The sequence below is a fragment of the Dermacentor variabilis genome, chromosome 1 (assembly GCF_050947875.1).
Source record: "Dermacentor variabilis isolate Ectoservices chromosome 1, ASM5094787v1, whole genome shotgun sequence".
NCBI classification, from domain to species: Eukaryota; Metazoa; Arthropoda; class Arachnida; order Ixodida; family Ixodidae; genus Dermacentor; species Dermacentor variabilis.
In genome coordinates this window covers 37,554,048-37,566,491 of record NC_134568.1, presented here as the reverse complement: position 1 = coordinate 37,566,491, position 12,444 = coordinate 37,554,048, and the positions used below count along the sequence as shown (strand labels likewise).

General features: G+C 46.9%; 1 protein-coding gene across 2 annotated transcripts in view; it reads right to left on the bottom strand.

Moving 5' to 3' along the window:
- The window catches only part of LOC142576546 (uncharacterized), a 146,604-nt gene that overhangs the window by 53,632 nt on the left and 80,528 nt on the right, over positions 1-12,444 (bottom strand). For both annotated transcript variants that reach the window (XM_075686715.1, XM_075686721.1), the window contains exon 4: positions 3,988-4,287. In XM_075686715.1, the coding sequence (XP_075542830.1) occupies positions 3,988-4,287 (300 nt within the window). The remainder of the gene's footprint in view (positions 1-3,987; positions 4,288-12,444) is intronic.

Sequence of the window (12,444 nt, the reverse complement as noted above, 5' to 3'; positions counted from 1 at the left end):
AATTAATATCACAGACAACACAGGACGGGTCATACCCAGAGTAGAGAAAATTAAAATTCTGGGTCTTCTCATTGACGCAAGGAGCTGTAATGCTACGGCCCTGAACCATTTCAGAGGTCAGGCCAACAGTACTTTAAAGCTCCTGGGCCGGGTCTCAAATCGAAATGCAGGCCTCAAGGAGGACAATCTCATCCGAGCATATCATGCATTTTTCATCAGTCATGTGACGTACATTGCATCATACCTGAACTGGGGGAAAGGACAGAAGGCTAAGCTAAACGCACTTATACGCTCCGGACTCAAAAGGGCTCTGGGACTCCCGCACGGAACGAGTACCGAACTCCTCAACAAGTTAGGACTTCATAACACTATAGATGAGCTCATTGAGGCACATTCGATGTCACAAATTGCAAGACTCTCCAACACTAAGCCAGGGTGCAAAATTCTAGGTGAAGTCGGAATACTGCCGCGAGGAGGAGACGTCTCTAAGCTCAAAATACCCAAGGAGGTGGCGACACAGTTAGTTGTTGACACCATACCTAGAAATATTCATCTTGTACACAACAAGGACAGAAGGGACGCCAGGGCCAAATGCATTCTGGGTAAACTGCACCAACAACACAGCTCAGCTCTTTTTGTTGATGCGACTAGTTATGGATAGGGCAACCGCTACGCTATTGCCGTGTTCGATGAGAGCCGTAAATTAATAAGCGCGGCGTCACTAAGAACGAGCTCCATTCATGCCGCCGAAGAAGCAAGCATAGCACTAGCAATTACAACGAGGAGAGGCTCCATAATTTTCTCCGATTCCCGTACAGCTATTAGGAATTACTCAGCCGGCTTCGTCTCAATGGAAGCACACAAGTTACTTATGCACAGTATAAATACTGATAATTACGACCAACTGGATAGCTCACACCTAGTCTGGTTTCCGGCTCATCAGGGCTACTCGGTCAGCCCCAATGGTTGAAATCCTAACGAGCAAGCTCACTCTGCTGTGCGAGACCTCATATGCCGCGCATCAGATCAGCAACTGCTCCAGGAGGACTGCGGCTCCTACAAAGACCCACTTACTACATTTCACTAGATCACCTCACACTATAGGGATGGCAGGAGGTTTTTAACTCCTCCCCATCAGAAGCTCAACCGAGCTCAGGCAGTCACATTAAGAATGATTCAAACTAAATCTTATCCCACACCTTTTGTGCTTAACAAAATTGACCAGGATTTTCCCGCGGAATGTAAAAGTTGTGGACACACTCCGTGTCTATTTGATCATATGTTCTGGCTGCGCCCCAACCAAAGAGCTTCGGATCTCAACAGTGAGGAGGACTGGAGTCGGCGCATATCCAGTGACGTCCTCCAACATCAACTCCTGGCCGTCCGGAGAGCTCACGACATAGGGAAGGCCTTTCGCCTACCGGTGCCTACGTGGGCGGAGCCACCGACTTAGCCTGGGGGCTTGTGCCCTCGGACCCTAGTTTCTCTGGACTAAAATAAAGTTCTTGCCATGCCATGCCATTGCATTGCGACGTAGTGCACTGCCGAGCAAGCAGGCGGAGCTTCCGTGCTGAGTCAGTTCTAGAAAGTGGAATCGGTACGTGGTGCTCTTCAATATGGGCTGAGCGGGCGCTTTGATCGGCCCGTTCATTGCCGATAATCCCGCAGTGACTTGAAAGTCATTGGAAGGTTGTTTCATGGCCTGCATCCCTTATAGGGTGTAACGTCTCTGTAATATGAAATATTAGCTGCTCGTGCGGTCCGCGTCGTAAAGGTGACCATAGAGACTGCAGTGCCGCCTTCGCATCGCAGAATACCGTCCACTTGTGCGGCTGTTCATTACCAATGTAATGAAGGTCAGTAAAGAGTGCTGCGAGCTCTGCCGCCGTCGACGTTGTCGCGTGAGTCGTCCTAAATTTGATTATTGTGGCTGTCGCTGGTATCACGATTGCCGCCGCGGAGCTTTTTGGCAAGACAGATCCATCAGTGTAGATATGTGCAGAGTCACCGTAGCTCTAGTACAAAAATAGTAGTGTGAGCTGTTTAAGGGCTGGTGATGATAGATCAGCTTTTTTCGTGATGCCAGGTACTGTGAGGTTGATTTTTGGCTGAGTGAGGCACCATGGAGGAATCGAAGGTCTCGCAGCCGGAGTGAAACAAGATGGCAGTGATTCATCATGTTCGGTAATCGTTTGGCTGAAAGGTGTGCGAGGTCTGTCCGCTGGTAGAGAGGCTAAGTGGTTATGAGGAGTCCTGGTCAGATGCCTTATATGGGTATATATATAGAATGGTGCGTCACACTGCCAACGCGCAAGCTGTTCGTGACTTGGAAGTACCGGGCTCGTAGCGTTAGAGAAAGAAAACGTGGGCAAGACGGATGACGATTATCGTTGTGGGACAAGATAAGCCCCAAAGTGAGTAAATTTTTCCAAGGGTGAACCGTTGTAAGAGTGTGTGGCAGATATACACCCCAAAGGGTGTGCCTTTGTCTAAACTCTTAAACAAAATTACACCCTTTTGCCACACAACTATAATCGTCGTCTGTCTTGTCCACATTTCCTTTCATTAACGCGGCGAGCCTGGTGCTTCCCAGTAACGAACGGCATGCGCGTTATGAGCATGACATAGCATTCCCGACAGGAACGTTGCGGGCGCGGCGTTTTCAAGAAAGGAAACGCAAACAAGGCAGATGACGATTCTTGTTGTATGGCAGATATACACGCCAAAGCGTGTACATTTGCCTAAGAGTGTACACTCTTAGACAACACTACACTCTGTTGTGTCGCAAGATAGAACCCAAAGGGTGTAATATTGTTTTAGCGTGTAAGAGTGAACGATAATCGTCATCTACCTCGGCTGCGTTTCCTTTCTTGAAAACGCCGCGCCCGCTAGTTTCCTGTCGGCATAGCTATGTCATGCTGATAACGCGCATGCCGTTCGTTACTGGGAAGTACCGGGCTCGCAGCGTTCAAGAAAGGATATGCGGACAAGAAAGATATCGATTATTGTCGTGTGGCAAGATATGACCCAAATGGTGTAATTTTGTTTAAGAGTGTGTAGCGTTCTGAAATAAAGTTTACACCCTTAAGGGCGTATGTTAACCCCAAAAAATTTTTGCCATCTCACTTTCTGGCGTTTCTGAAAACGCTGCGTTTGCGGCGTTAAATATATATATATATATATATATATATATATATATATATATATATATATATATATATATATATATATATATATATATATATATATATATCTTGACATGAACGCCGCAAACGCAGCGTTTTCAGAAACGCCAGAAAGTGAGATGGCAAAAACTTTTTGGGTATATATATATATATATATATATCTGTAGATCTCAGGTTATCAGCGCGGCGCATACGTCGCGCTGATAACGCGCATTTCGTTCGCTACCTGAATGTACCGGGCGCTCACCATTAAAGAAAGTAAACGCATGGAACATAGATGTGGATCGTTATATCGGGCGAATATTTTCTTCATATGGGGACAAAATAGAGCCCCAGGAGGTGCAATATTTCCTTTAAGTGTTGCGCTGCTGAGCTCGAGTTCGCAAATTATTCCGGAGTCCTACACTACGGAGTGCCTCATAATAAGATCGTTCTTTTCACACGTAAAATCTCAGCGTTTGTGCGCGCGCGTGCGTGTGCGTGCGTGCGTGCGTGTGTGTGTGTGCGTGCGTGTGTGTGTGCGTGTGCGTGTGTGTGTGTGTGTGTGTGTGTGTGTGTGTGTGTGTGTGTGTGTGTGTGTGTGTGTGTGTGTGTGTGTGTGTGTGTGTGTGTGTGTGTGTCACCGAGCCACTTCATGTTCGTACGCGGCCTTTGGTCTGTCGTGCGGATACAGCCTAAGCAAGCTTTATGAGAACGGTGCACTTAAATGCCTTCTGAGTTTTGTAACCTAAGGAACCTGAACTTTATTATATCGGACATGGTTTACAATCTCACTGCATCTGCATCTCACAAGCACGCTTACCAGTAGCAGGAGTTCGCACGATCGACTGCGCTGATGTCCCAACTTTCGACAGGCCTTTGAGGTTGTAGAATGGCTGCAGCGTAATGTTGTATTCGGTGTATCCTCTGAGGCCATCGACCGTGTAGATACTCAGCAAGGGCGACAGCGTTGTCTGAAAATTGTGGTCAGAGGAAGCGCCGCGTAAGTAGTATCCCGCCAGCTCAGGGCTCGGCGCCGCGCTCCACGTCCACCAAAGCAGTAGGGAGCCGTTCGGACTGGCCAGGCTGGTTAACTGTGGCGCGTCGAAGAGGAAACTTGGCTCTGCACGCAGAAGAAAGGCGCAATTAATACAATGAAGTTACGTTTTCTCTTAATAGGGTAGAGGCTTGGGTGAGTAGAATGTGGTTCATAACGACGGTGTTTGCTTGGCATACGAAAGTATATCTATAGGAACGGAAGGACGGAGAAGAGTAAAGAGCGCGAACTTGCAATTGATGCTTATTTGCGGACGAGCGTAATATATACGCGCGGCAAACAGGAAAACACACAGAAGGGGGGGGGGGATACGCAGAGCCAGCACATCATTGATAAGTCACTTAACCGGGGGGGGGGGGGGGGGACACTCCGTATGGCTCCCATTGGCCGTTTTCGAGCAGACGCTCTTTCGACGCTAGCGCCAAGGTCCCCTTCAGTTACGGCCCTAACCAATGGGCGACGCAGAAGCAAAATGGCGGCGCACATGATTGTTTACGTTGTCATGGCAACAGCAACAGCAGCCGCGCGGCACCTCCTCTCCCAAACGTTCTTGTTTCCTTATTTTTATTATGCCGACACGCTCTACTCCTTTTTCCCCTTTCCCCTATGCCGCGCGCGCCACTCACTTTCTTTTGTTTTTACCCGTAAGCGGTGCGTATGTTTTTTTATAGCGCGCTTGTTACGGTGCACCACGCGCCAGCTCGCAATGCGCGCGCTACGCCGCGCATTGCCATTGCTTGCGAGCTGGCGCGTGGTGCGCCGTGGGCTATGCGTTGGCACGCACGCTCTCTTGCCCATACTTATATTATACCAGCATGTGCCGGGACATAAACAAAATTCCACTTCCAACACAACAGATGTTTAGTCTCGCTTTATTGACTTCGTTTCCGAAAACAGATTTTTCTTACAACGTGGTGTGATACACGCTCAAAAAATGAGCAAAAGTGAAAGGTGCATGACATATACAAGAGTACTAAAGACAAAAGTTCACCAGATAGTGAAATAACAAAAGAAAGCGCTAGAAAACACAAAGGCCGTTTCATGTACACGCATAAAAAAACAAGATTTTTATATAACGTCCTCAAGACCTAAATGTAGACGAGCTCCTGATATGTGCACTAAGATATTGCACAAAATTGGATGACGTGTATGACATAGTCATGACAACTATGAAAAGGGAAAACTCACTGGTAATAGCAAAAACAATGACAGGCAAAATACCTGAAAGATAGAATAAAATGCTAACATTGTTTGATTGAGAGCCATACCAAAAGTAAGCTTACTTAGAAATCTGCACGAAAGTATATGAAATGCGTGACATGTTCATTACTGCTGAACAAATTGAAAAAAAAAGAAACATGGGAGAAAAAAATTACATTGTACTAAAAACTGAAACACATATTATCACATTATTTTGCACTTGGCCACAACTTGAGTAACGTTGGCAAGGGGAACAGAAGGTAGTCGGCTTTTGCAGCAGCACATAGAAAACATTCGCAGGAAGGTTTATTCCTCAATCAAAGACTAGGTAAAACAAGCCAACACGACTTTTCTTTCTACCCGAATGCAATGCTTAGCAATAAAATTACATCGATTAAGCACTAAGTCGTACCTACTGGGCTCTCCTTTGTATAATAAACACGAACTGCAAAAATCTGCATGTAGGACACTTGCAATGCTCATGCTTTCCAGAAGAAAAAGAAAGCGTATCATCCCTACACATGAAGGTTGTTCGCGCGGTTTTCCCATCGGGGGTTACTGAGATAGTACACAAACACTAACAGTAATTTTTCAGCTGTTAGTAGGTTTGTAGAACGTGATACACAGAAAAAGCACTGAGGGCGGTATGGAAAGCTGAGCAAGTTACTGAAGTTGCAGAATGAGACTTGGCACAGAAAAACACAAGTCACAGACCAGGTAACAATGAGGAGGAACATCTATTTGTCAGCTTTCTCTACCGGGAAGAGGCAAGTGTAGCACAATCAAGGCGCAACGACGTCCGGAGCCTCATGGAGCACACAAATGGACAGGGCTGTGTTCGTGTACATGCGCCTTCTGATGTCCTTGGGTCTGAGCGCTCACCTGTTGTATTTAGGCACCCGGAACAACCTTGCAGGACTTGTTTTTGAGGTATTTGTGCACCACTGCACGATGCACGAGCAGTACGAGTCGTGAAACGGGTGAAACATCGCGGAGCACAAGCACACAGCTACCGAGGACCACAGAACTGACGAAACTAGCCACGTTGGTCAACGCACAGCAACGCATGCATCTCGATGACAGTAGATAACAAAAATAAAGCGTTACGTAGCGGACTAAGCAGCCGGCGGGAATGGCACGGCGGCGCGGGCGCGTAGACAGTCGAAGGTGAGGGAGTTGTGAGGGTGTTACGAGAGCGGGCGTGGGGAGGGGAAATGAGAGGGGGGAAGGGCTTGGCCACCAGGATCGACGCGCGTGCGCGCGACGATCTACGAGGCCATGCAAGAGAAACGGATTTTTGCGTTCGCCCATTACAGAGATGGCGCCAATTTCCTGTGCCACCAAAACCGGGGAGTGTCCTCCCCCTGACTTAACGTGCCTACGATTGCTTGCTCCTTACGTTTTCTCTGCGTATCAGCCAACCTCTCAAGTCGATGATGCATGAACTGGTGGGATGGGTCCCCAAATTGTGCAACAAAGACTTCAAGCAGGTTTTATTTGATGGTCTCTGTCGACAACCTCTGTAATATAACAACGGAACGCATCGCCTTCTAGGCAATCAGTGAAGCAATTTATCTTGACCCACTGCAGTCATCCTGCAGTAGTCGCCTTTGCGTCAATGTGCCAACATGTGTACGCAAGAAGGTCATCTACTCCTGCGTGTCCTTAGGAATGTTGATCACCTTTTCTGATGGTAGGGTTGGTAATATCGATGAATGACTAATCGATTAATCGAGAAAATGTATCCCGCAAAACCAATAATCTTCATCGATGTCCGCCTTTCACATAATATACTTATCTATGAAACGTGTTCGATTAATCGCTTTAGACAGTTTGATAGGAGTGTCGCGAAAAATTTGACACAACATTACAGCCTGGTGTGATCACTGGTTAATGGTCCTAAACACTAATAAATGTAAATAGATGTCAATTTCCCGCAGTCGTAATGGGCATGACTTTCTCTACACAATTAATGACATCCCAATCGACACTATAAACTCTATTAGTTACCTAGGTATTACGATCACGCATGATTTAAACTGGTGCTCGCATATAACTAACATCATATCTGCTACCAAAACCTTGGGATTTCTGAAACGCAACCTCCGCAATGCTCCTCAAAAGGTAAAATTACTAGCATATAAAGCACTGGTTAGGACAAAACTCGAATACGCATCACCCGTATGGCATCCTCACCAGATTTACCTCAGCAACGCATTAGAATCCATGTAGAACCGCGCCGTAAAATACATTCACTCGTCATACTCACATGATATCAGCGTATCACCATTAAAGGTAGAGTCTGGTTTGGACGCACTCGCGCACCGTCGCCGTATCGCGAGCTTATCGTTATTCCATAAATTCTACACCAGTTCTCTTCGCCACGCACATTACATTTTGCCACCTTCACGCATATCGCTGCGCACAAGCCACCCACTAAATGTTGCTCGCCCTAGCGCACGCACTGTCACCTTCTCGTCATCATTTTTTCATCATGGAACGGCCTTCCCACCCACGTCGCTGCCATCGCCACCTCACCGGCCTTCGTGGAAGAAGTAACAAGTGTTCTCTCTGTAAAATAACGTAGTGGGCAGCCTCCTGTATTTTTGTACCACCCACTCCTTATGTAATGCTCCGCAAGCGGTCTTTAAGGTAATGAAGTGAAATTAAATGAAATCACACTGGAATGGCGGCGCACGAGCAGTGAATGTGTGGCGGTGGTAGAGGGACTGTCGTCTGTTCTTGCGAGTCCCGAGTGATGCCGAGCCTCGGCGCTTCGCCTGTCTTTCCCCACATCGCACACACCTCCCGAAACCGCAGGCTTGAAATGCCCTCGCCATTCAATGCATACTATAGCAACCCTGTCGTTGATCGTCGTGCCACTCCCAGTCCAATAAAGGCGTGGCAAAGCATACCCGCCGGTCTGGAGCATGTATTTGACACAGTCATGAAGTTTATCTCGATTACAGCATATCTTATTGTCCGAGCATCTATTCTCGCATGCGAGTTGCGTGGCCATTCAAAGAAGGTGTCTGTTTAACCTATACAACCCAGGTAATTGATATTCCTTCGCTCTGTAGAAAAGAGGTTGTGGCTTAAGATCCTTAATCAATAATATTCTTTTCCCCTGTGAGTACTGACATATCTCGCATATTTCAGTTGAACCTCGCCTCTCACTTATACAATCTTTTTTATTTCTTGTCTAATGGTACTGTAGGTATTCCCCAGTGCCATGTGTCTTATTTAATTCTGCAATAAGTGCCATTTTATAATAAATATTGTTTGTATTTTCAAAAGCCAGTAGTGTCAACCATATCTAATCTTTAACAAGTTAACGATTATCCTTTATCAATTGTTTATACACTCATCTTTCAAACTTAATTGGTTCGACCTCTCAATCAAATAGGGTCCTACAAAAGTAGATAACTGTGTTTCAACCTTTTTGAAAGTGCCTGGAGAAAATTTAGATTAATCAATTAATCAATGAAAAACCCTGAATCCAAAGCGCTTAATAGACGAAAGGCTAAAATGATGAATGGTTAATCGTCAATCGAATAAAAAATCTATCGACCTTCCCTAGCTCAAGACCCTGTTGAAGTAGATCCTGATAACGATGTGGCGAAAACGCTATGCCCTATGCCCAATGAAACCGGATCCGATGTACGTACGTCATGCAGTCATTACCACGAAAATCCGCGACATGCGATTGTTGTTTTGTACCTAACTAATGACCAGAAAATTAGACATAGAAAGGTTAGAAATGTTTGCTTTATTACAGGACTTAAGCTTTCGATTGCGTTTCTTCGACGCAATGAGGATATTTAAGTAAAAAAAAATTAAATTATAGGTTTTTAGGTGCCAACACCACTATCTGAGTGCGTTGATCTAAGTACACGGACGTTTTCGCATTTCGCCCCCATCGAAATGCGGCCGCCGTGGCCGGAATTTGACCCCACGACCTTGTGCCTAGCAGCCCGACACCATAGCCACTAAGCAACCACGGCGGGTATTTAAGTATAATTCGTTTAATCATTGAGGAATGGAGTAGAAAATATGCCGGCCTGCCTGGACATCCATGATGGAAGTAAATATTGTTGTCGATGGGACTGTTTTGCGCTCTCATCATAGAGAAAGAACTTTAACGACACGGGACACTCGGAAAAAACTAGCAACAGGAAATACGTCACGCCTAGTGCTATTCCCATCCGTTAGTCACATCCGGGAAAAAAAAAAAGAATGTGACAAGATTGTGAAAAGACAACGTTTTATTTATTCTTATTCTTTCCCGCTAAAACTAAATAGTTTTGCGTATAAGTGAACTTCTGCTTTGGGACTTACTTTTTTTGCGTTAACTAGCAACAAGCTAACAATACGCCAGGTGCGACAGATGCATGCATCATATGCGCCAGACATGCCACTGAAACCAGGTTGCGCATGAGAAGTTCGTCTGTTCGGCGACCCGTATCTTTTAAGTGAAGCGTGTTTGTTGGGCTCCGAGCGTATTCTGCGTTCCTTCTGCACTTCGACGCAGCGCCACTACACTATTTGACTACGGCAAGGTGAGAAATTTTGTATGACAGCCTATAACTCATTTCAAGCAATTTTGGCCTTTACGGCACGGAACCGAGACTTGTGACGCAGATACTGACAAACAGCTAGGCCGTCCTGGCATAGTTAATTTGCGTAAATGACTACTACTGGGAGATGTTTGCGACGCTGTCTATGAGCCCCAACATTATTATAACTTATTTCAGTAGTTCTTGGGCACGCTCGCCGCACCCGGCTTTGGGGCGCAGTTAGGGAAATAACTTGGCCTTAGCGTGGCTAAGGCCAAGTTATTTTGGAAACGCGGAGTCGGACGTGGATTTGCGCTCTTAAAGTGCAGGAAATAATGCCCGGGAATTGGGGAATGCTTAGAAGTCGGATGTTTTCTTCATAATTTATAGTACGGCTTGGAATGAGTCGGTTCAGAGACCACCGTTCAGAGACCTCACCCAACACTACAGACTCTAAAGACGCACATTCCCGCCACCACACGACAAGTTAAACAGGAATGAGGCCGTAACTTTACGCTTGCTCCAGACACACACCTACCCTAGCCTCGCGGTCCTGCATCACTGCTACCCGGGTTTATCTGCAACAGATGCCTGTAAAGCTTGCGGACAGCGAGCAACGCTGCGACACATGCTCTGGGAATGTGCCGGTAACCACGGTAATGGGACCACATCCGTTAGCGACGCGTCCGTAATCGCGGACGTTACCACAGTACGGGAAGCCTCGAGCTCGCTTCTTCCCAACGCTGCCCCGGCTGCGGGGACCGCCGGGGACCTTCTCCATCGGCGTCCTTCCGCTGGGAGGCGGCTCTCAATAGTTCAGAGTTGGCAAACCAGCTCTGGTCCGTCCGGCAAGCCAAAGATGCCGCCCGAGTCCAAAGACTTCGAACCGCCACCTGAGGCCACCACAACGAAACTACCGGACCATACATTAATAAAGTTTCTTCTCTCTCTCTCTCTCTCTCTCTCTACTGAATACCAGTCACTGTCTAGTAGCATAACACATGTGTAGCAGTGTTTTCTAGTGTACATTGCCATGTGCAATTCCTCTCCTGAAATAGCTGATGCGGCACTGGCGTGTGTCTTGCATTAACATTTGCACTGTGTGCTATGTAGAATTAACATTTTCTTAATGTTTTTGGCTTTCAGTGCTTGCAAGGTAGAGTGGCTTCTTTCTTGAGTGCAAGCTTTCTCATTCCTATATTTATTTCCTAGACTCGTTCAGAATTGCTATTCTTGCTCGACAGCCTGTGTTTTTGCGCAGGCTACATTGAAGTGATCTATTGCGGAATCTTGTTTCGCTGCTGCCCGACTTGGTACTCGTCACCGTGTTACGTTTCTCGTATGGTCAGGACAGTTGCATTGGAAAACAGTATCTCGAGGTAAGCACCTGTTCCTGCAGTCAGCGCAGTGACATAGACTCCGAATTTACACGCACCGTGATTGGTACTCCCTATTCCGCCCTTTCCTGCTGGTGCCGTGTGCGAATCCTGCTTGTGGCCTTCCTCGGCCATGATTTGGCGTCAACGGAGACTATCATACGTGATTATATGGTCCGAAGTGTATGAAGTTGATATCCACATGGGTAGAAAGGCCTGCAAAAGCGGCTGCAAAATGGGCATGCCCACAAAATCGACCATGCCCATATTTGGAGAATGTGAGGCACCAAGTGTGCGTTAGACGTTAGCGGCACGCGAAAGAACAAAAAGAAATGTGCAGGTTAGAAAGGAGGTAACGCTGAAATGTCGGGTACTTCATGTCGCTATGTTGGCTGCGGCAGCTGATGCTTGCGTCACCCGATTGCTTTGCAATGCAAGTATCTGATCTTCAGTGGCGACTGTCAGTGCAAACAGGTAGGACACACTGTTCAATCTGCTTGCGCTGCTGGTTGTTGCTTCTTACCAGACCACCATGTGTGACGAAGGCAAGCACTATGCCTGCAGTAGGACGATTGAATGTGCGGTAAGCGATCCGTGTGCGTGTGTGCTCACTGTTGTCATGTGGTTAATAGCCAATGTATAGTGTATAGTGCCAATGCGTTATGTTAGAGGTATGCTGAAGTGATTTGATTGCATAGCCTTTTTTCAATAGTGTACCACATGATCATGGTTGCCGTGTTACATTTCTCGGATGTGGCGGCCTGGTCAGTTGCATTGGGCAACAGCCTCTCGAGGTAAGCATCTGCCCCTGTAGTCCGCAAAGCGACATAGACTCCCTGTTTACACGCACCGTGATTGATGCTCCCCGTCCCGTCCTTTCCTGCTGCAGCCGTGAGCAAATTTTGCTTGCGGCCTTCCTCAGCCATGATTTGGCGTCAACGGGGGCTATCGTACGTGATTACATGGTTTGAAGTGTATGAGGTTGATATCCACATGGGTGGAAAGGCCTGCAAAATGGCGATTCCCACAAAACAGACCATGTCCGTATTGAGAGCAGGTGGTGCACCAAGCGTGAGCTACCCATTAAAGGC